Below are 23,652 nucleotides of genomic sequence, written 5' to 3'. Positions count from 1 at the left end.
GTTTGTGACTGCCATGTGTTTACTGTGGCTCCTCCATCAGACTGGCTGCACCCAAGGGTGGGCACCCTTTTCTCATCACTGGATTTCACAGATGTGGAAACAGAGGCCCCCAGAGGGGCAACCACTGCCAGAGGTACCCAGGGATGGCAGTCACAACTCAAACCCAGGTCTGACAGCAGCCCACTGGCACCTCTCCACACCCTTCTCTCTTGCACCCAACCTATCTCCTCCAGCCAGGTGCCAATGGCTTTATCAGAGGCTGCCAGGGCCTGGGCTGTCTGCTGGGCCCAGATTAGCCTCTGCAGTGGCCAGGGTTTCCCTCTCCCCCATCAGGGCCCAGCATCTGCCTAGTGCCTGCTGCCCCCTGCCTGACCCCAACACCCTGAGCCCAAGGCCTGGAGGGATCTTTCTGATTCTACTTGTGTCCAGAACCTTCCCTTCCAGCCTACCCCAAATGGGCCACTTTAACCCCACAATTGCACCACACCTTCCCCAACTCACACCAGTCCCCCATGAAGTGTCCTCCCCCAAGTCTGGGTTCTTCATGGTGGCCAGTGGGCCCCCAAGTTTGAGTCCTGGCTCACCACTCCTCATGTTGTAGCCCCAGGCAGGTGGCTTCGCTTCTCTGAGTCTCAGTTTCCCTATCCCACCCTGGTCAGGTTCTGGTTAAGTGTCAGTGTGATCATTTACCTCACGTTCCCTGAAAATAGCAGGTGCTCAATACATGTCCAATGAGGACTGAATAGCCCTCCTCACCCGTGTCAACTCCCTTATTGGACTGCTTCCTTGGCACCTGGTCCACAGTGGGCGCTCCAGCAAAGCCAGCTGGTCAAAGGGAAGGATGTCTGACTATCCAGTGCCTCCTATGGGGGCTGGGCCACATCCTCTGCAGGTCCTTCTATCAGTGCCAGGTGTCCACCTCCCATATTGTGACTATGAGTGTCCCCCAACTACACAAAACAGGCAGCAACTAGATGGGTCCTGCTTTATTAAGAACTGGCAAGGACCCCTCTCCCTGCTGTTCTGAGCCCACCGGGGGCCTGGGGAGAGTTAGGGGGCCAGGGAACCAGAGGAAGCCCTGGGCTCCCTAAGCTCCAATCAGGGAGAAAGCAGGCGGCAGCCACCCCTGTCCAGACAGTCTGGGTGGGACAGGCCCCTGGCCACTCAGCCCAATTCAGCTCTGGCTCCTTGTACTCCAAGAGGCACAACTAGACCGGCCTTCCTGGATGGTGTGGAGGTGGCGGCCACACAATGGCCAAGATTGTGGGGTCCGGTGGTGGGCAGGGCCATCACCCGCAGTCTGAAGGGGCCACGGGTGGCCACTGGCATGGGGAGCTCTGGGCTGCCTGGTCTGGGGCGCCAGGCTGGGGAGGCAAGGGTGGGGGAAGTGGGTGTATGGCTTGGGTGATGAGGCTAGGCAAGGCTTGCAGGGAGGTGCCCAGCGTATCCAGGCGGCTTTCGAGGGCAGCCAGGCGGGCCTCAAGGTCCTCGTGCTGGGCGTGCAGCTCGGACATGAGGTCGTACATGGCATTCTGGGTCTGTGAGAGACAGAGGTGGGAGAGAGAAGAGGCTAAGTGAGAAAGGGAGTGACAGACACACACACACACACACACAGTTGCAACTGTGAGGACACCCCCAGACCTGCAGGTGTCCTGCTAGATCCCAGGAAATGGTGGGAGAATGGGTGAGGGGACAGAAGGTTAAATGACAAGCTGGGCCAAGGGCTGTACTGGGGAGGGGTGGATGTGACCAGAGCTGCCCTGAGGGATTGAACTGGCCACCTAACACATACATTAGACTAGGGATTGGATAGGGGTCTGGAGGGAGGTGAGGATCTGACCCAATCACAGACCCAGGAACACAACAGCCATAATCGCTGTTATGATAGGCGACAGGTGTCCCCACCACCTTTACTACTCCCCACACTACTACTGTCCAGAAGGATCCACTCTCGCCACCAGGTGGCGCTAGAACATCGCACTGAGTCTCTAACCCCAGCTCTCGGTGACCAGACCTGCAGGCGGGAACCGGAGTTTACCGCCCCTCCCAGGCTTTGGAGGGGAGGACTGCAGGACAGGTCTGGCTGAGGGGGGAAAACACCCCCAACCCCTTGCTCCGCGGGAGAGAAATAGGATGAGGTGCCGATTACATATCTGCAGACTCTCCCAGACTCTCCACACCTCTGCCCTCCTCCGCGCCCTCCACCCTTTCTTCTGTTCCCAGTAGGCTGACTCCACTGGGGGTAAGGGAGGAGGGGGCAGGGGAGAGGACAAACACCTCGGAGCCCTCCTAGGGCCACTGACCTTCACCCCAGCCTGCCTCAGGAACCACAGTCCCCAGGGTCAGAGGGTAATATCTGGAGGCATCCAACACTGGGGTGGTTCCTTTTGGCCCTCTCTGAGATTAAAAAAAAATTGTTTTAAACCTAGGATATACAGGGTGTCCCCAAAAATGTATACACACTTTGAATAATGAATTCCAATGGGTTAAATCTGAAAAGAAAGAAACATCATTGAGCTATTAGCTGTAAAGTGTGGGACACCCTATATATTTTATTTTTGCCAGAGAAATACAAATTAAATTAGCAACCTTGGAAAGGAAAGCAGAAAAATGTGATTGGAAAAACATTTTAACCTTGTTTAATTAAAAAAATTAGAAACCCATATAATCCAATCTAATTAAAGACTGAATTCAAAGAAGCTTTTGTAAAATGTATTTTGAGAGTATACCACCATGATTACAAGGTTTAAAAATATAAAAATTCAAATTTCAATCATTTGTGCTAAAGAAGTGTAATATGGATAATTCAAATTATAATTCCTAGTATCTGAGTTTTTCCAAGGTATTTTATATTTATAGCTATAATCTCATATGACATCAAATTAATTGGCCAATGATTTTTATATTCTCTTAGGGTTATGTTCTAGTTTCTACTACCAATTGAATTATTTATTTTTAAAACATGTTTTTATTGATTTCAGAGCGAGGAAGGGAGAGGGAGAGAGAGAAACATCAATGATGAGAGTCATCGATCTGCTGCCTCCTGCACATCCCCTACTGGGGATCAAGCTTGCAACCAGTCACTGTGACCTCCTGCTCATAGGTTGATGCTCAACCACTCACTGAGCCACACCAGCCGGGATGAATTATTTCTTCAGGGTTCTAGAATGTTTTTTCCTCTGTAACGTTCCCTTCCAAATTAATTTTATGTAGGTTAATATTAAATTACTTTGCAATCTCTTGAAATGAGGAAGAGAGTGAGTCTACAATGAGCTGGGTATAGAAGTGAAATAGGACTTAACATCTTCTAAAGATAACATTAAAGTAGTCTCTAACTGATAATTGATTAGGGAGTGGGACCAATAGGCAAAGCTCACACATGAACTATTTATGTAATATGCCACATTGTCAGGAGAAGTTCTGAATACTGTGAAAACATTCTAAGAGAAAAGCAGGAAAGAGGGTTTGATGTTTGAACCAACAAATAGATCCATTTATAACACAAACTGATCTTACTGAGCTTGTGGAATCAAATTTAATTTCCTAAAAGGTGTTTAGCTTTCTGTTGGGGCTATTATTTGAATTTATATCCGCAGCAAAAGTACCGCATCATCAATTTTGCCCATATATACGATTTTTTTTAGATATTAATTAAAAAAACAAAACAAAAAACACTAGCCCGGCCAGCTTGGCTCAGTGGTTGAGCATCAACCTATGAACCAGGAGGTCACAGTTCGATTCCCAGTCAGGGCACATGTCCTGGTTGCGGGCTCAATTCCAGTAGGGGGCATGCAGGAGGCAGCAGATCAATGATTCTCTCTCGTCATTGATGTTTCTATCTCTCTACCTCTCCCTTCCTCTCGGAAATCAATAAAAATATATTAAAAAAAAATAAAACTACTGCCGATGTTAAAAGTAGCTTTTACAGATGTAGATTCCTGGAGTTCCTCTCACAGTCAGAGCTTCTGGCCACGATGGACCCTTGCAGACAGGGCTGCTGTTCCCTGGTGGCTCATATGCCCTGCATCCCTTGCTGGTGTCACCTGCCTGCCCTGAGAACCCCAGTGCTGTCCCTCCCTCAGCAGGAGTTGTGCCCTGTCCTTTACAGAAATGCCCCCTTTTCTCCCCAGAGACCCAACCAGCCCAGACTGGCCCAGGGAGCCATCCACCTGGCCCCACCTTGCTCACCTTGGCCAGCTCTGCGAGTGTGTTGGCCTGGTCGTTCAGCTTTCCCTGCTCAATCTTCACACTCCGGAGCCTGGGGACCGGTGGGTGGGTGGGGTTGTGTGGAGGATGCATTGTTGGGGGGATGGGGAGTCCTTCATGCACTTGCCCCACCCAGGGTTGCCATGTGGGACATGCAGTGGGGAGATGAGGTGGGAGTTGGGGTCAGGCCCCCTGCAGCCCATTCCCTCCCCACATTTAGGGGGCAGCAGGGCCTGGGCGGCAGCTCAGCCACTACCCAAAGTGTCCACCGTCTGGCTATGTGCATAGGGCCCGACTCAGCATGTCTCAGTAAAGCCTGCACTGGTCTGCAGGGTGGACACAAGCCCTGGCCGCCTCCAGGAGCTGCCCCGGGGATGCACCCTGACCCATGATCACCATGCACCCCTGACCCTCAGGAGGAGACTTACTTCTGAGCTCTGGCAGGACCCGGTGGAGCAGAGAGAAATCACAGGGCAATTTTAATCTCAGCACCGCTGGGCAGCTCATGCCCAATGCTGCCATCCTCCCACATGCTGACCCCTGGACCCGAGGGGCTGTTGCCCTTGCGCTGCAGAGGGGCTCAGCTTCTGAGAGGGCAGTGCCAGCCCCTCAGAGGTGCATCCATCCTCTGCCCCATCCCTCGAGCAGTATCCACCCAGCCCTGGCCAGGACAAATGCAGCTGCCCTCGCTCTGCAACTCTGCTGTCTGCCAACCTGTGCCAGGTACCTGGCCCTAGAGGTGACTTTTAGTCCAGTAAACTATACCCATGATGTTTCCTAAGGGGGAAACTGAGGCTCAGAATGGCAAAGCCAATGGCTGATAACACCCTGGCAGGATCTGGTCAGCCTCTATGCCCTTGGCCTCCACTAGCTTCCCGAGGCGTGGGGCATGGCCTGTGTGTCCGCACCCTTCCTCTCCATGCCTCTGTAGTTAAACTGGGCCAGGGGAGTGGTTCCAGGTAAGACTCTCTTCTTCACTGGTTCAAACTCCGCCCGTGTGTGCCCACATGCGATGGATGCGTGGAGAGGCCCCTCAGGGCCCACCATGCTGAATACTGCCAGGGCCCTAAGACCCAGCCCTCAGTCTGGAGAAACGGAGGCAAATACAGACGGCCCCAGAAGGCTGCTGAGGAGCCCTGCCGTGCCTTCCCTGGGGAGTCATATGGGTTGAATGGTGTTCCCCACAAAAGATATGTTGAAGTCTTAACCCCTATGAATTTCAGTATGTGACCTTATTTCACCAGGTTAAGATGAGTCATTGGGGGGAACCCTAACCCAATATGATTGGTGTCTTCATACAAAAGGTGAAGTCTGTACACAGACACACACAGATGGAGGACAATATGAAGACGCAGAAAGAATGCCACATGGAAATGGATCATTGGAGCGATGCATCTACCAGCTAAGGAATGCCCGACGCTGCCAGAAGCTAGGAGAGACCTGGAACAGATCCTCCGCTGGCACCTTCAGAGGGAACATGGCCCTGCTGACACCTTGATTTTGGTCTTCTGGCCTCCAGGACAGTGATGATAAATTCTGCTGTTTCAAATCACCAGCAGGCCCAGGAAACACATACACTCCCCACTCCATCTTCTCGGAGACCATGTCTTCCTTTTCACGGGCTTTGCATACAGCGCCCCTTCATGGGGCCTCTCCAGCTCAAGGACGTGCCACGGTGGCCTCACGTGTGCAGAGCAGACCTCCAGTTTCCCTGGCGTTGTGCTCGTTCCCACCTCCTTGCCTTCCCTCAACCTGTAGGCACTCCTTGGTATGCCAGCCTGCCTCTCAGTTTCCGACTCAAATCTATCCACCCTTCAGGCCCTAGTTCACACTTGCTTGACTTCATCATCTGTTCTTGCAGGGCTACTATTTTTGGTGGGGGGTTGGGGTGCAAGGGGATCTAAAGGTGAGTGAAACAGTCCTGCCCCAGACAAATGGTCACAGATAATTCACAGAGCAGGTGCCTTCTCCCCAGACCTGGCTTTCCTCAATTCTCATACTCCTACTTTCCCCAAAGAACTTTCTGGAACATCCCATAGGGCAAGATCCAGGGTGGGGCCATGTCTAGTGTCCCCCACACCGGCTGGTGCAGGAAATGCTTGTGGAATGATAAAATGACCATACTGAGTGTGGAAATAACAACAACTCCAGTTCCTATATTTAGAAAATACTGTGCGGCAGTCAGGCACAGGTGAGTCATCTGGTCATCCCACCTGTGTTCGATCGATATCACACTCATTACCATCATCTCCTCTTTACAGATAAGATACTTGGAGTAGTGTGTCACTTGCCCAGGCCCCACTGTTAGGTGGAAGAGACGAGATTGGGAACCAGTGGTCAGCTAACAACTGTGGAAGAGTCAGCAAGGAGAGGTCCCTGCCCTCAAGGGTCTCAAAGTCTTGTGAGGAGGTCTAATACCTGGGCACAGTGAAGTCAAGTCAATGGGATACCAGCTCCTCTCCCTGGTTTTCAGATGGTGGTGGAAGCAGAGGCAGAGAGCAGGGGCCAGGGGTGAGGTGGACGCTATGTGCTACCAAGAGATTGTTCTGTGCTGGGGACTATGCCAGGCATTTCTGCAAATCATTTCATTTAGACCTCCCGAAGTCCTGGGGTGTAGGGATTATTATCATTAGAAAGCAACCCAATTATAATAGCAAACACAATACATGTAAATGAACTAAACTCTCCAGTTAAAAGACAAGGATGATAAGCAGCATAAGAAAACGTTTGGGTTGATGGATCTGTTCATTATCTTCACTGTGACGATAGTTTCATGGGTGTGTACATATGTTAACACTCATCAAACTGTACACTTTAAGTAGGTGCAGTTGACTGTATGTCAATTATACCCCAATAAAGCTGTTTTTAACAAAGAGGTAAAAATAATTGAACAGAATTAAAAAATTAAAGCCCAGCTGGTGAGCTTCTTCTCCCATGGCCTGGTCTCTCCCTGGTAAGTGGTCATTCTCCTTTACCTTCTGGAAGCCCAGGCTCTGGGTTGTCCCAGCCACAGCTCGGGCTCCCTCCTCTATCCAACCTCCCCAGCCCACCGCTCACATTGGTGTTCTCTGTGCTGCCTCTTGGTTATTGTTGAGTCGGTTGCCTTCCTGCTGTACTAGCTCAGACCCTAATACTGTTCATCTCACTCTCTAACTCATCAGCCCCTGAGTCTGGCCTACGAGCTCTTGGGGTAGGGAGCCTTCTAATTCACCGAGGAGAACCCACTTGTGAATGGGTTTTCTCATGATTTGAGACTTGGGAACTCTCTTCAGAGAGGCTCATTCTGAAAAATGCCTAAGAACATGTTTTTACTCTTTTATATCAGGTACAACGTGACTCCACCCCACAGAATTTGGAGTTGTTTAAATTCTAGACAGGGTGCTGTCTCATGCATCCTATATATGGCACTTGAAATGTGGTTAGTCTGAATAAAAACAAGCTATGAGCGTAAAATATACAATGGACTTTGAAGATTTAGTACAAAAAGCTTTATAAAATATCTCAATGATTTTTTAAATCTTAATCACATGTTAAAATAATAATTTGGATACACTAAATAAATATATTAATTTTATTTTACTTGCTTCCTTTTGTTTTAAAAAATGTGGCTACCAAGAAATGTGAAATTATATATGTAGCTCATAGGATATTTTGAGTGGACAGTAACTGGCATTTTATATCCTGTGAGCCAAACCTGGCCGGATGCCTGTTTTGGAAAATAACATATCGCACAGACACGCCCGCTCATCTCTACTGCTTTCCTGTGACAGAGATGATCTGGGCCATGACGCATGAAATGTTTACTATCTGGCCTTTACCGAAAATGTGCCAATTCTGGCTGCACACTGGACTCACCGGAGGAACTTAAGCTTAAGCCCAGACTAATCGCACACTGTAGTGTAAATGGTGCTGGGTGTGGCCTGTAGGATTTTTAAAAGCCAGTTGAGTGACTCCAATGAGCAGCCAAGGATGAGAACTACTTGAATGAGTAATTCTCAGAACAAAGGGACAAAAGAGGAAATTAAGTAGTTTCTAATTATTCCACACGAGCTTATAGATCCGGCCACAAATTCTGAGCTTCCTGCTAGCCAAAGCAAAAAGAAGATATTGCTAAGGGGTAAAATCATTTGGGCTATTCCAGGGAATAAAATATGCTTCCTGCCATTTATGTTGGATGGACTGCATGCCTTATCAAAGGTGATTTCCCTGGATGAATGCTGGGCCCATCATATCTCTCCCTCGGACCATACCAACTATCCATCCAACAGAAGCTGCTGGCCCCAGTCACCTGACCACCTAGCATAGGAGGGCCATGCTGAGGCCATGTTGGGCTGTCTGGCCTGGCCCTCGGCTTCTTCCCGTGGGGGGTGTCACGCTGCCTCCGCCCCAGGCGGACACAGAAACCTGAGTGGGAAAGGTGCTGGACTTACTGATGGATGGCTTGGAGGAACTTACGCTGGTGTTTCCGAACCCGGGCGTAGTCTGGCTTCTTCACCAGCCTGGTGTGTTTGTAGATGAGCCACGTCTCCCTGAGAACGTTAGCAGCGGCATTTTTCACCTGGGGCCAGAGAAAGAACAGTTCCCCATTTCACACATGGGGAAACGGAGGCACAGCGAGGTCCACCTGCCAAGGTCAGCTTGTAAGTTGCACTTGGCTGCCTGGTCCCATCATTCCTGCCTCTCACTGTATGGCCCGCGGTGGGGCTGTGACTGGGCACAGAGGTGGACACCTGTGGCCTTCTCCACGTCTCTGTGCACAGCTCCCAGACGTTCTCATAAATGGCAGAGCCCAGTGCAGTGTTGGCATGCACAGGGCAGTGTGGGGACCTGTGGGCACATGCGAGTGCCTATAACGTGCAGAAGTAGGGCGGGGGGGTCTGCCCTTGATGATCAGGAGCAGGGGCGGCCGTGATGGGGGCTGGCATCCTTACCCGCTTGGTGAGCTGTGTGTCCATCATGAAGTTGTGCACATGTTTCTCTGCCTTGGTGAGCTCCAGTTTCCGGGCCACCACAGCCACCACGAGCGCCGTACAGCCAGCCCCCTGCGTGAGGAGGGTGGGAGCACATCAACATCCTGCTTCATGTGGATCCCAGGCCAAAGCAGGACACGCTCCCTCCTCCAGGAAGCCTGTCCTGATCCCACCTTTGACTTTACCCTTCAAGCCTGCAGTGTTGGCACAGAGTTCACTGACTCCGACCCCATTTGCTTTATCCACTCAATGTCTGGGGAGCATGTCCCACAGATTAGCTCATTTTATCCCAACAACTCCATTCTTATCTTCATAGGGCAGAGAGGGAAACTGAGGCTCGGAAATAAGAAAGGGACAAGGAACAGCAGGATCTGCAGGCAAGTTTGGGGCCAATGACCATGGACGTGGGAGGATTTAGAATCTGTCAGGGCTTTGGGTGTGGGTATTGGGGACAGAGACTGGGCTAACAGGTTATTGAACAATAACGAGGGTCAGCTGACAGTGAGAAGGGAAGCGTGAGGGAAGGGCCAGCCAGCTGCCCACAGTGGGGCATCTGCAGAAGGGAAGAGGAATGCACAGGTTGCAGCAGGTGGGGAGGTGGGGGAGGATGCCTTCTCATGTGGGTTCCCTGGTGGGTACAACCACTCTCCTCAGGATGCCCTTAGTGGCAGCCCAGCCAGAAAAGGAGGTCACTTGGGGGCTGCTGGGAGGGACAGGGGGCAGGAGTGAGGCGCCAAGGAGGAGAAGGGCAGGTAAGGGAGGGGCAGCAAAAAGCAACACAGGAGGAAGAAAGTGGGGGAGAGGGGAGGTTCTGTCACTGAGAAGTGGGGTCCAGGGAGCCTAGGACACTCAGGAGGTGTCATCAGCCTCAGAAGTGACCAGGAAGTAGGTGGCAGGTGCTGGTGATAGAGCCAGAAGTTGGTTCTCTGCCTGTGCTGGAGGCTGTCCCTGGTGCTTCACCTGCCAGCTGCTGAGTACAGGGTGGGAGGAGGGAGAAACCCCGGCTTGGGCCCTGAGGGCTGGAGTTCACTTTTTCTCAGGGGTGGAAGTTCACTTATGGGGAGGAGTGGACAAGGGCCAGGGACACTGTCAAACTCTCCTGGTTGGGCCAACATGCCCGGCTTGGTGAGGTGGGCACCAAGGTACCCTTCCAAGGAAACCCCCATGAGGGTTCCTGATCAGGACAAGGATGTTGGAAGGACCCACGAGCCTGTTCTCAGGAAAGCCCTGTGATTAGGGGCAAAGTAACATGCCGGAAACCTGCACGTGGCATGCTACACGGCAAGGAAGGAGAACAGGTGATAGCTCTGCACAACAGCACAGCTGCCATGCTGAGCAAAAGATGCTGGGCTCAGAGGATGCCCCGCTGGGATATCCTGAAGTTCAAGAATAGGGAAACGCGTGGTTGGTGGGACAGTGGAAGGGGATGAGTCTGTGAGCAGTGACTGGGAGGGGACGCACTGGGCACAGATGGAACAGGAGAGAGCTAACAGAGTAGCTAAAAGGGACCCAAGCATGACCTCGTGTGTTCGCGCACGTGTATGTGTGTGTGTGTGTGTGCTGGGGGGCGAGGGCTGGGAGTGAGCTGTAGGCTGGACATGAAACTGGTTTTCTGGAAGGAGCCGCATCCCAGAGAAGAGAATATGGCTTTTCCATTTCACTGAGGGTTTTCTGGATTAAAACTCACTTATCTGAGTGCTTTTGTTAGTTTATTTAGAAAGTCCATTTGCTGGGCCGGGGTGGGGCCCGGGAGGGGGAGGGATTGTGGCTGATCTTTACTTTTCCCCCTTCCACTGTCACAAAACAACATAAGCAAGTGTGCATGATGCCGTTTCACAAGGGAGGGGCCGCTCAGCTCAGCCAGGAGGAGGGCGGCCCTGGTGGGGAGGCAGGAGGAAGCGGGGCCCCCAGCGGCGTCCAAACAGGAGGGAGTGAGAAGTGAAGGGGAACAGAGCAACTGGGCTTCAGGTTTCAAGAGATGGTAACAACTGGGGACAGGGCGTTCAAGAAGGGTGCTGTGCGGAGCCTCTGTAAGACGGCCCTTCCTTCTGCAGGAGGAAAGGAAATGGTGGTGGGGGTGGCGTCACGTTTTTGCAAGAACAAATGCTTGTCTGTGTGGTTCAGCTTGTGACGGTGACCTCCCTGTCGGCGGGGGATGTGCAAGGGCCCGGCCCTTACCATGATGCCGGTGAGCAGGCACACGCCTTTCCCGCAGTAGGTGTGTGGCACCATGTCTCCGTAGCCAATGGAGAGGAAGGTGATGGAGATAAGCCACATGGCCCCCAGGAAGTTGCTGGTCACTTCCTGTTTATCGTGGTACCTAGGGAGAGTAGGGAGGGCTGGTCAGCTGGCACTGGTCCCCTCCTCCTTCATCACACACCCTGGGGCAGTGCCTAGAATCAGGGAGCCAGTCACTCTGAGGGCTCACAGTGATAAAGGCGTGGTCGCAGGGGGGTGGTGCTTCCAGGACAGAGGACACCCAAATCCTCCTCCCAGGCTCCCTTTCACCCTCCTTCCTTCACCGACCCCAAAGCTGCTGCTCGGGACATCTGCCCTCCTAACCCTGGTCATGGAGCAGAGAGGGGTCCAGGTGAGGGTATGTCCACATGTGTCCACGCATGTCCACCGGATACCTTTCCCATAGACAGACATACAGACAGGCGCAGACACGGGTGGCCATGGACACCAGAAGCGGCATGGAGGTGAGGATTCACATCAGACATCAGGAAGAACTTCCCTAGCCAGCCAAGCCCTGAGGGAGGGGTCTGTTGGGGAGATGGGGGGGGGGTTTGAAGAATCATGCTCCAGAACTTGGGTGAAGAAGGGATATCAATATGTGGAGGGCAGCACCAGTCACCCCAATCCCACACCTGGGTTGATCTGAGGATAAGGAGAGAGGAGAGAGCATACTTAGCCCTGGGGAGAGCCTGGGGCTAAACTTTTGATGTGTGTGTGGGGGTCACAGGCCCCAAGGCCTTGCAAAGCACACTGCTTTGTCCCCGTCACAGCCTGGCCTGGGACCCTGGCCACACAGACTGTGAACAGGTTCTACCTGTGTCAGCCCAGGCTGGGGGCCGAGGGGCTGGTTCTCTGGGTCTGGGGGCAGCTCAAGGTTCTGCTCTAGGCCAGCCCCCAGCCTGCAAAGCCCCTTCAGCTTGGGGGAGCCCTTTCCAACTAAACGCCTCCTTAGCAGGTCTCAGGCCTTCTGAAACCCCCGCCGGTGGGCAAAGACCTTCACTGAAAGGGTTCAAGGTAAGAGGTCTACCATGGTGGCACAAAGGAGGGGGGGCCCCTCACTGCGGTGGGGCAGGGGGCTGCAGGAAGGCTGTTTCAGGTAGATGGGGCTGGGGCCAGGGGTTCAAGGTGGGGAGGAGATGGAAGGGCAGCCCCAGTGGGAGCGGGAGGGATGGAGGCCGTCACAGCAGGTCTGGTGTTTGGGAGTCTTCGCCCCAGTGGGGGGCTCCCATGCTGCTTGCTGGGTGCAGGGGACAGAAACTGACCCCCAACTTTCACTGAGGTACCTGAACCCCAAGCTGCCTCAGCCTCCAACTCTGGGGAGACCAGCACCCCAACTCAGGAGGCAGGAGGGAAGCTCTCCAGCCATGGGTGGGTGCTGCAGAACCCCTAGGACCAGGGAGGGGGGGGGGCATGCGGAAGGTGAGGTAGGGGTGGAACAGAGCTGTGGGGCAGAGGGAGGCAGGCGAGGGGTTTTCAAGCAGCAATATGGGCTCAGAATTTAGGATTGGCTGCCCCCCTCACCCTGCCCCATTCCCCACCCCCACCTGGGGACCCCTGAAATGATCCAGCCTGGACCTCAGGGATGCCTGAGGAGGGATACCTATCTCATTCCCCAGACCTTGATCCTGAGCCTGCCCTGAAGGGTGGGGAATGGGCTGTGGGAATTGACTTTGGGGCATATCAGGGGTCCAAAGAGGCCCCGTGTGACCCCCAGATGGTAAGCCTTGATGACAAGGAGTGGGGGCTTGAAGGGGTGAGGACTAAGGTCCTGGGGGGCAAGTCCAGCCTAGGGCCCTCTGCCCCAGGAAGCCCAATCATAGCACCACCTAACACAGACCCCTCCAGAGCCTTCCCTAACTAGGCATGAGGCAGGAGAGACCCCTCCTGAACAAGGTGTCCCTCGGCCCTGCGGGCCCCTCCCTCCCTGGATCCCTGGGGGTTTGGGAGACAACCAGAAACAGGCTCTTAGGAATGTCCCTTTGCCCCTGAGAGCCCCAGTTTCCTCATCTGTAACTTCGGTTGATGGCTGCCATCTTCCAGGACTGTTGAGAACAAAACCCAAGTAGGGATCCTAAAGGCTGGGCCAGTTTCCTTCACTCCCAAACAAGATGCTAGAGCTCAGCCCTTTTTCCTCCCCACACCTTGGACAAAGGCCCCAAGGGCCCCAGGTGGATAGAAGCTGAGAATGGCCTGCCTCCCACTGTCCTGAGCCTAACTCAATCCTACCTGTCCCCCCGCCCTCTCCCCTCCTGCAGGGATGGACTCTCCCCACCCCCACGGGCTCCTGCCAGGACCACCCTGCCTCCCCTCCCCATTCCCTCCCCTCTCGGCAGCTAATCTTAAATTCCTCACGGGCAGCATGGTGGCAGCAGCTCTGCACACACAGCTTGGCCAAGGCTGGGACTCACATGTTTTCCCTACAGTCCAGCGGGGCAGGCAGAGGGGAGAAGGAGAGCAAGTTAAATTGGGGTAGAGACAGGCAGCTGGGCGGGCATCCCTGTTCCTGCTGCCTCCACTGCCTGGGCCAGAGGTCAGAGGCCAGCTGCCCGCAGAGTAGAGGTGCTGGGAGAAAGGGAAGCATGAGTCCCCCTGGAGGAAAGTGGGAGGAAGGGGGCTGGGGTTGCAGAGGGGTGTGGGTCAGGGGTGGTTGGGGACACAAGGCTGGAGTCCCAGGGTTATGGACAGTCACTGAGGCCAAGAATTGGACGGGGCAGGGTGGGGAGATCAAGGGGATGAAAGAGATGGCTGGAGGAGCCTTGGGTCACTGAAGTCATGGATGGGCCTGGGGTCATCAGGGTCAGGGTCGGGAGGATGGATGTGATTGCTAGGGAAGCCCTGGGCACCTGAAATAATGGGTGGGCCTGGGGCTCACTGGGATCAGGGGGACAGAAGCGATGGTTGGGGGAGCTCTTAGTCACTGAAGTCATGGGTGGGCAAGGAGCTCACCGGGTTAGGGGCTGGGGGTCAAGACACACCTCTCGCAGACGCGCACGGTCCAGGCAGCGATGATCCAGGAGGAGATGCTGAAGACGAGCAGCACGGTGCCTGGGCAAATGGTCATGAGCGTCTTCATGACGAAGCGCGTGTTGAAGGTTATCTTGTTGAGCGCCCCGATGCTGCGGGACGAGGCGTCCGTGAAGATCTTGCTGTGCAGCAGCATGACGCGGCCCAGCAGGTAGAGGCGCAGGAACATGGGGACGGACAGCAGCACGTCTACATCCGCCTCGGCCGCCGCTGGCGCATACGTGAAGGCCAGCCGCGCCGTCCACGTGAAGCGGTAGTGGCCGGGTACCGGGTGGATGGCACACACGGCCAGCTCCAGGGAGATGAGGAGGACACGCTCACACGTCATGGCAATGCGCCAGTCGTCTGCCCCATTGTCCACCATGAACAGCTGCGGAGGGCAGACAGGCATTGGGGGTCTCAGACACACATCCAGGCCCCCAGCAAGACCCGAGATGAAATCCCTCCCACTCGAGTTTTACCAGAAACACGCCTCACAGGCAAAACTCCTTACATCCCAGAGTTGGCCACACTTCAAACTAAACATGAGACCGGTGGGTCACAAAAAGTTAAACACAGAATGACCATGACCCAGCAATCCCAATCCTAGGTGGGATCCGCAAGAGAAATAAAAACAGACGTTGGAACAAATTCTTGTACATGCACAGCCACAGCAGCACTGTTCACACCGCCCAAAGTGGGAACAACCCAAGTGTCCATTAGAGGAAGAGAGGATGAACAAAATGTGTCCATTTACACGAAGGTGTGTTACTCAGCCACGAAGAGGAATAAAGCACTGGCACACCCCACAGTGTGGATGACCCTGGAAAACATCAGGCTGAGGGACAGAAGCCAGACACAAAGGCCTCTACCAGGGCCCAGGGGCCACGCTGCCACCCCGTGGGTCTGGAAGGTGGAGCATTCAGCCGAGAGGATTATTCTTGAGCCTTCAGATCTCATGGAATCTGCCTTGCTGGCTCTGAGACTTGATTAGAACCCATGCCCTTTGCTTCCTTTGGATTCTCCCTTTCGGAAGAGGAATGTCTGTCCTATGCCTGTGCCAGCACTTGTCTGAGTCACTGCTGGGGAAGAAGCTTACCTTAATCTCACCCAGATCTCACTTAGATGATATTTAAATGAGACTTTGGACTTGATGCTGAAATGGCTTAAGACTTTGGGGGATATTGGGATGGAATGAATGCATTTTGCATGGGAGAAGGACATGAATTTGGGGGATGGACCAGAGGGTGGGTTTTTATAGGCTGAATCGTGTCTCCTCAAAATTCATATGTTGAAGACCTAACTCTCAACGTGACTGTATTTGGAGACAGGGCCTTTAAAGAGGTGATTAAGGTTAAATGAGGTCATGAGGGTGGGGGTCTTAATACTACGGGACTGTGTCATTTTACGAAGAGGAAGAGCCCTGGCTGGGTGGCTCAGTTGGTTGGAGTATCATCCCGTACACCAGAAGGTTGCCGGTTCGATCCCTGGTCAGGATGTGTGTGAGAGGCAACCAATTGATGTTTCTTTCTCACATAAATGGTTGTTTCTCTCTCTCTCTCTAAAAATCAATAAAAAATCATATCTTCAGGTAAGAATTAAAATATAAAAGAAGAAGAGGAAGAGACACCGGGAATACATGGACACAGGGAAAAGGCCATGTGAGGACACAGTGAGAAAGTGGCTGCCTGCAAGTCAAGGAGAGAGGCCTCACCAGGACCCAGTCCTGCCAGCACCTGATCTTGGATTTGCAGCCTCCAGAACTGTGAGAAAATAAACTTCTGTTTGTTGAAGCCATTCAGCTGTGCAAACTTCCTTCTTTTTTTTTTTATGGTTGAATACTAAATAAGTGAATAATATATAAATATAATAATATAATATATTAGTAATACAATGAGCCCTGGACTGTTTGGCTCAGTGGATAGAGCGACAGCCTATGGACTAAAGGGTCCAGTTCGATTCCAGTCAAGCGCATGTTCCTCAGTTGCAGGCTTGATTCCTGGCCCTGGTCAGGGCTTGTGAGGGAGGCAACCAATCAATGTGTCTCTCTCACTCTGATGTTTCCCTCTGTCTCTCCCCCTGCCCGCACTCTCTCTAAAAAAATCAATGGGAAAATATCCTTAGGTGAGGATTAACAACAACAAAATAATAACACAATGCATTGCAATTCCACTGTATGAATAGACCACATTTGGTTTAGCCATATAACTGTTAACAGACATCGAACTTCTTTCCCCTTTCTGGCTATTGTGAAGAGGGCTGTTATGAACATCTGTGTGCAAGTTTTTGCGTGGATGTTTTTGTTTCTCTTGGATCTATACCTAGGAGTGGATTTGCTGGACCATTTGGTAACTAACTCTGTGAGTAACTGTTTGAGGAGCTGCCAGACTGTTGTTCCCAATGGCTGTACCCTCAGAACTGCTTCCTTTCAGCTCAGTTGTCACTGTCCCCTTCTCTGCTGCCCTCAGCCACATCCAGGGCCCTTCCCGTGTGCCAGACCCTGGTGTCTTCATAGACATCTACACATGGTGCAATCCAGGTAGGATTTTCCTCCACCCATTTCCTGCCAGACTGTCAGGGGTCAGAGGCCAGAGGTGAGGAGCCAGATCTGACATCCTTTGGTGTCCCTGGGACCTGGCACCAGACCCAGGGGATGTCCGCCCCTGTGGGCACACCTGCCTGACATGTCCTGAGCTGGACTGAAGCCTGGCCTGGTTTTGATTAATCCCCCAAAAGAAGAACAAACTCCCTGGCATGGGATAAATCTTTTAAATGTAGGGTCCTATGAATACGAAAGGAGCCTGGTGCTAATAACACTGGTTTCCACCACTGTAAACCCTCAGAAGACCCCAGGGCTCCACATGGGCCATGTGTGCTAGATCCTAGCTCACCCCCACCTCCCACCCTGCGCTCTGACTGACCCTTTCTCAAATAATCAATAAAAATTAAAACATAGACACACATTCTAGGAAACTTTAGAGTGGTCGAAATGGTGTGTCTTCACAGAGATCCTTTTCTATAAGGAAGCTATCGGTCCTCTTATGCTTAGGGGGCTGGGGTTCCAGGTGGCTGGTGTGGAGGGAGAGGGGGTACCCCAGCCCAGCTGGGCACTGACCTGGATTTCCCGGGCATGGTAGAGGATAACCAGACCCAGCAGGATGACTGTGGAGAGGCTGATGAGGCATTTGAGTGCAAATGAGTACAGGGACTCCTGGGCAGAGAGAGAGCAAACAGCAGGACGATGCTGAGGGGGCGGGGGGGGGGGGGGCAGCCCTCTGACCCTCATACCTGGGCACTTCACTCAGAAAGTGACACTCCTGCCCTTACTCTTTAGGCCTGGGCTTAGAGCGAGATGGGTTAGGACCTTACAGTTTGTAAGGCCTGGCTTCATGTGGGTATAGTACTTCAGAATGTATAAGGCCTGGCCTCCTGTAGGCTCAGTATGCCACGGTTTATAAGGCCTAGCCTCATACAGACATAGCACTTCAGAATTTATAAGGCCTGTTCTCACACAGGCACAGCATTTTACAGTTTACAGGCAGACAGCCCTGATCGCTCTGTCCTCACACACACTCAAGCAGCGCTAGGGGACCCACAGTCAGGCTCATAACCTGGCCCCAACTGCTGGGGGGCGGGGGTGAAACTCTTTCCCTGCTCTCCACCCAGGCCTTGTCTGAGCTCCCCCAGCCCAGGCATATCCTGGGGGACATCCCCTACCCCACCTTGAGCCAGGGTATGGCCCTTGGTGCAAGCAGGGGAATGGACTCGTGTCTCTGTCCCCCATCTGCAGTCTCCCTGCCACCCCAGGAAGTGGGCACAGCAGGATCCCCCGGAGTCTCCCATTGCCCATCTCCAGGGTCCCCTGTATCCCCCCATCCTCCTCTCCTGGGGCCGATGTGCCCTGATTCCATGCCCAAGGGATGACGGGGAGCCAGGTGTGCCAGGCAGGGCCTCTATGAGGTGCTGGGTAGGACTTCCCTGAGGTGCCAGGGGAAGGGCCATGCCTACCTTAGTGTAGACCCCCCAGGACAGCTCCGTCTCTGTCACCATGACAACGATGCCAAACATGCCAAAGATGAGGGCGTAGTCACTGAGGCGCTTCCGCTTCTCGAAGAGCACCCGCCGGTGGCCCAGGCGGTGGCCCACGTTGGGGGGCCTCCTGGAGCCCCTCTGCCCACCCACCTCATCCTCCTCATCGTCTTCCTCCTCCTCCTGGTCCTGGGAATGCCCGCGGGGGCTGCCGGGTGAGAGCCCGCCCAGCTCGTTCTTGGCCACCACGACTTGGAGGCCTGGACTATGTGGCGGCTGCAGGGGGCAGCTGGCCTCGGCGTCCGGAGGGTCTCGGGTCAGGGCCCCCAGTCCGCCTCCCAGCGGCCGCCCCCCACAGCCATTGTGGCTGTGGTTGTTCATGACTATGTGGGTGCCGGGGTTGGGCTCACTGCAGGCTGCCTGGGGCCCGGCATGGCTCAGCAGCTGGGCTCCCACGCTGACCTGCAGGGGCATGAGGGACATGGTCATACCAACTGATCAGAGGGCCCGGGACCACTGCTAAAACCCTCAAACCCTCTCGTGGCTCCCCAGTGTCACCGCATAAAAACCAAACTCCCCACCGTGGCCAGATGGCCCTCTGGGGTCCAAGTTCCACACCATTCGTCCTTCTCACTCTCCCCAGAATCACTCCCTTCCAGAAACATTGGCCTCCCTCTCACCTATCCCAACCAGCTTGGCCCTGCCTCAGGGCCTTTACATGTGCTGTGCCCTCCGCCTGGAAAACCCTCTATCTGACCTTTGCCCACTGACTTTCTGGGTCTCCAAGTACCTAGACAGTGCCTAGCACACAGCCACTACTCAGTAAACACTTCTGTATGCCCTGACATTGATTGGCAGGTGTGCCTGGGAGGAGTAGAGGTCATGCAGGTGCACATTCGGGAGGTGATTCCAACCTGGGCTAGTCTCCCGCTGACCTTCAGGCTCTTGGACAATTTAACCTCACTTTACTGAGCCTCCGGTCCCTCCCCTCAAGTTGTTCCAAGGCCTTAACACACTTATGCAGGTACAGACTATGGCTAGGGTAACATTAGAGACTGAGGCTGGGGCTATATAGAGACCCCCAGCTCCCTCCTGCCTAGATGGAGGGAGGTCAGTGATCTCCAGATTCCAGGACCAACATGGCAATCTGGGACTTAACTCTAAGATCCCAGAATTGAATCTATAGGGCCTGTTGGACATGCTCAGCCTGGCTCTGTGATACTGGGCCAGCCTCAGTTTCCCCGCCAGGCCGAGGAGCAGATTGATTGCGCGACATCCTCAGATATTGCCCCAGCATAAGGCAGTACTGTGGGTGTCATGTGCAAGAGCAGGGACCTCAGTGATCATGTCTGCTGGGTTCTGACTTGCCAGACCCACCCCAGCCTACTCTCTAAACCTTGCATGCCACCTGCTGTCACTCCATCAATGTTTCTTAACCATCTTCACAGTTTATATGGGCTGGTCTCCTGCAGGCCCAGCACTTCACAGTTTATAAGGCTGTTCCCTACCTTGGACATTCCCCACCCCCGATCTATTACATACTAGTCTCTATATTTCACACAAATTTTCTCTTAAATCTTCGAAATATCCCCAAGAAGGGGGTCCTGGGATTTGGCCAGTTTTATAGATGGGGAAACTGAGGCACTGTGCTGTGATGGGACTATCTCCTTACAGGGTAGATTCTGGACCACGCTGCCTGGTTGAAATTCTCCCAACAAGCCTGGCAGCGGTGGGCAGTGTGCCAAGTGTGGTCCCTTTTGAAAAGGCTAAGCCAGCATGCACTGGGGGACTGGGAGAGGGACTGTGCGCACAGATAGGACATCTCCCCAGCCCTGAAACCATGCTCTGGGGGTGACAGGTGCAGAAACTGTCTTGTCAGGACATGCCAAGATAAGCCATGCTGCTGGGCAGGACATAGGCGACCTCTGCCAGAGCCCTATGCATCAACAGGACCCCTGTGTCCTTGTCCGGTGCCCCCAGACTGCGTATGTCCTGCTCACTGTGTGTCCCCAGATGCTGGTACCAGCACACAGAAGTGCAAGAAACATTCCTGCCATGGTCAGTGACCTCATGAGTCTCAGAACATGTTCCTCTCTCACCCCTACCACCCATCACTTCAACCGGGCTGTGGCCACCTGTGGCCTGACACTTCGCAATGTATAAGGCCTGGTCTCCTGCAAGCTTGGCATTTCACAGTATATAAGGCCTGGCCTCTCACGTGGGCCCAGTATATCACAGTTTATAAGGCCTGGCCTTCTGCAAGCTTGGCACTTCATAGTTTATAAGGCTGACCTTGGCCCTGATCTCTATGTGTGTCTCACAAACACTGGGGTGCTACTCTCCTCCTGGGCTGGAGCCCTGCCTGCCATCCTAAGGCCTTTTGGCTGCTAGGCGGGTCTGGGAGCTTGTCAGCACAGCAGCCCCAGACCCTGCCCTTGCTTGGGAGAACAGGAAACCCCAGGCACCCCTCTCCCCATCCTTCCTGAAAGTGCAAATCCTTGCTGGGGGTTCTGGGGGCACAGGAAGGAGAGGTGGGAGGCCTGGCAGACAGGACCAGGAGGGGGTGGGGGCCCACAGACGGCCTTCGGAAATGCACCAATGAAGATGCAATTTGGGGATGTGACTCAGCCACCCAATACACAGGCCAAATTCAGCCATTTGTCGGCCACGCTGCTCCTTGCCTGGCAGCTGAGTCCTAAGGTGCCCTGGGCAGAGTGAGAGTGGGGGAGTGGGCTTCCGTGCGAGCAGAGGATGGAGGCATCCCTTCATGTTAACATGCCCCTAGTGCTTACTGTGGGCTGAGCCCTTTATCAGAATGATCACATTTAATCTCCATCGCCACTCGGCAAGGCAGGTGGCATCCCTGACCCCTTTTTATAGACAGGAGACAAGGCTCAGAGAGTTTCAGTACCTTGCCCAAGGTCACACAGCCAGGAAGGGCAGGAACTAAGTCAGTGCCAACTGGGGGGGGTGGGGGTTGGGGTGGTGGGTGGCAAGATCTGCCTGGATCCCTCTTGATGAACTGCCATCTGGAGAGGGAGCCAGCCCGGCCCTATCCTTGAGGGCCCCCAGAGTTCAGGGCAGAGGCATGATGGGTGCCCATGCCCTACCGTGACCTCCGAGAAAACAGAACGACAAAGTGGTTTGCCTGAGATCCCACAGGAGGAGGAGTAGTCCTTTTCTAAAGGCTGAGTGGGAACAGAGGGACCTGGGGACAAGAGGCCCCTCCCCTTCCCAGGTATACATCCCTCACCCCCACTGCAACCTGGATCTAAAGCTGGGGTCCCTAGGACCCTCAGGGATTCCCAAAGACCCAAGAGCCCCTCTGAAACCCGGGGCAAGGTTGGGATATCCATTAAAGGGTGTGTGTGTTTTAGTGAAGTCTCTCAAGTTCTCCAAGGAGCTCCCCTAAATGGTAACACCCTATGGGTTGCATTCGGTTTTGAGGGATCCTGGAATGGCCCAAATTGTCAAATGTGTCTGGAGCTTGAGCCTTCCATTTGCTGAAGGCCAGGGAAGGAGGGTGAGCAGAGCTCCCTTCCACACCATCCCAGAAGACACTGTGGGAACCTTGTGAGCCAAATGGGACAGGGGGCACTCAGCACGGCTCTTGAGGGACTGAAGAAGGTGGGCAGGCAGCAGGAAGCAGGGTGCTCTGCCACTCAAAAGGAAGACAAAGAAACCCAACAGACCCCAAAGGCACTCAAATGAACCTTTTTTTTTTTACAAATGACAGGTTGGTTGCAGTAGCTGCCCAGAGGGACCCTCCAGCATCCCAGCCAGGGCGAAGTCACCTCCTCAGCTGCCTCTTCAGTAAAGCCGCATCTTGGTGTTCACCCATCAGGGTGGGTGGCCAGATCTCATGTGGAAAATCTTAGCATGTGGCCATGGATACACCTGCCACAGTGCTGCTGCTCAGCACCAAGCTTTGTCCTTCACAGATGGACCAGGAGGAGGTGCTCCCGACCCCTCAGTTCCCAAGGCAGAGCCCCCTGTGAGACAAAATGCCCACCACACTGTTTCCAGAAACCACGGCCAGTAGCACATGGTGGAACCTTCTGGGATGTGTGGATAAGTAGTGGGTAGTGTGTCCCTGTGGAGGGTGGGAACGGACCCTGGGACCCCTCTCCCATTTCAGCACTCTGGGGCCCTAACTCTGCAGGGTGGACAGGATTTACTCGCCCTCCCTCCCCATGGACTGCCCAGTACCGGTGCAGTGAGGTGCTGGCTGGCTGCCTGATCCCTCAGGCATTCCCCCATCACCACCATCAGGGACCTGCCAGCAGCCAGCAGGGTGCAATTAGCCTGCCCTGCCCTCCCCAGGCTGCCTCTACCAGCGCCCTCCACACTGCTCCATCTCCATCAGCTTCTCTCACTCGGCCCCAACCTCCAGCGCTCACATCTATGGGCCACCTTCCAGGATGGCGGGCAGTGCCCTGTGCGGGGTGCCCCAATCTCTGTCCAAGGTGAGCTGGGCTTGCTGACCCCTACCGTGGTGCCCCTGACTGCTGGTCTCCTTACTCCCATTCCCAAGTCAGTCCCGGGTCACTGCCTCCACCATGAGGACCCCCCCCCCCCCCCGTATCTTTGGAGTTTGGAGACTCACCCCCTAAAGAGAACCCAGCACCCGCCCCATCCGGGATGGGGGTCCGAGACTCGTCACTCAACCTGGCAGTGCACAGACACACATGCCCTTCCCCGTGTCCCCAGCCCCAAACCGCGTCCCTCTCCCGGACGTGCCTCCCTTCCCCGGCACCCCTGCCCATCCTACCCCATACCTGCGGGGCTCGGCTCAGGCGGGCGGTGGAGGCTGGAGGAGACAGTGTCCCGTGCGGACAAGGACCCACAGGACGGGGCCGGGGCCGGGGCCGGGGTCTCGGTGGGGACGGGCAGCGGCGGCGGGACGGTGGGCCCGACGGCGGTGGGGCGGGGGGAGGCGGTGGCGGCGGCGGCGGCGACAGCGGGAGCATCCCCCGCCGCCCGGTGCACCGGCGGGGCCGGGGGGCGGTGAGCGCCCGCCCGGGCCAGGAGAGGAGGGGGCGGTGCGACACGGGCGGTGCAGCCAATTGGCTAAGCCCGATTGGACCCGCCCCCAGCGACCCCGCAAGCCCCGCCTACATTTAAAGATCCCTTATTCCCGGTGCTCGGTCTTCCCCCTTCCCCCGCCAGCGCTCGGCGGCTCCTCAAACTCGCCCTCTTGCATTGC

The 23,652-nt window shown here is 54.4% G+C and overlaps 1 protein-coding gene across 5 annotated transcripts; it reads right to left on the bottom strand.

Moving 5' to 3' along the window:
* Nucleotides 1–972: 972 nt before the first annotated feature.
* Nucleotides 973–23,415, bottom strand: KCNN1 (potassium calcium-activated channel subfamily N member 1). Of its 5 annotated transcripts, none has more exons than XR_013960865.1 (9): nucleotides 23,225–23,415; nucleotides 18,426–18,908; nucleotides 17,533–17,628; nucleotides 14,390–14,808; nucleotides 11,355–11,496; nucleotides 9,138–9,248; nucleotides 8,633–8,764; nucleotides 4,189–4,258; nucleotides 973–1,538 (listed from the first exon to the last, which is right to left on the bottom strand). XR_013960865.1 is itself a non-coding variant. In XM_080673451.1 (9 exons), exons 2-9 carry the CDS (start codon nucleotides 18,825–18,827, stop codon nucleotides 1,290–1,292), a joined length of 1,596 nt encoding a protein of 531 aa, XP_080529577.1. In that variant the 5' UTR covers nucleotides 18,828–18,908; nucleotides 23,225–23,413; the 3' UTR covers nucleotides 973–1,289. The 5 variants fall into 5 exon arrangements, 4 of the variants coding, with proteins under 4 accessions (XP_080529577.1, XP_080529580.1, XP_080529579.1 ...); XM_080673451.1 differs by having other exon boundaries at nucleotides 8,658–8,764; nucleotides 23,225–23,413; XM_080673452.1 differs by lacking the exon at nucleotides 4,189–4,258 and adding an exon at nucleotides 2,304–2,397 and having other exon boundaries at nucleotides 1,403–1,538; nucleotides 8,662–8,764.
* Between the last annotated feature and the right edge of the window lie 237 nt (nucleotides 23,416–23,652).

The sequence above is a fragment of the Plecotus auritus genome, assembly GCF_963455305.1.
Source record: "Plecotus auritus genome assembly, chromosome: 6".
Classification (NCBI taxonomy): Eukaryota; Metazoa; Chordata; class Mammalia; order Chiroptera; family Vespertilionidae; genus Plecotus; species Plecotus auritus.
Note: the sequence above shows the minus strand (reverse complement) of the source record. Positions and strands in the feature narration are given on the sequence as shown.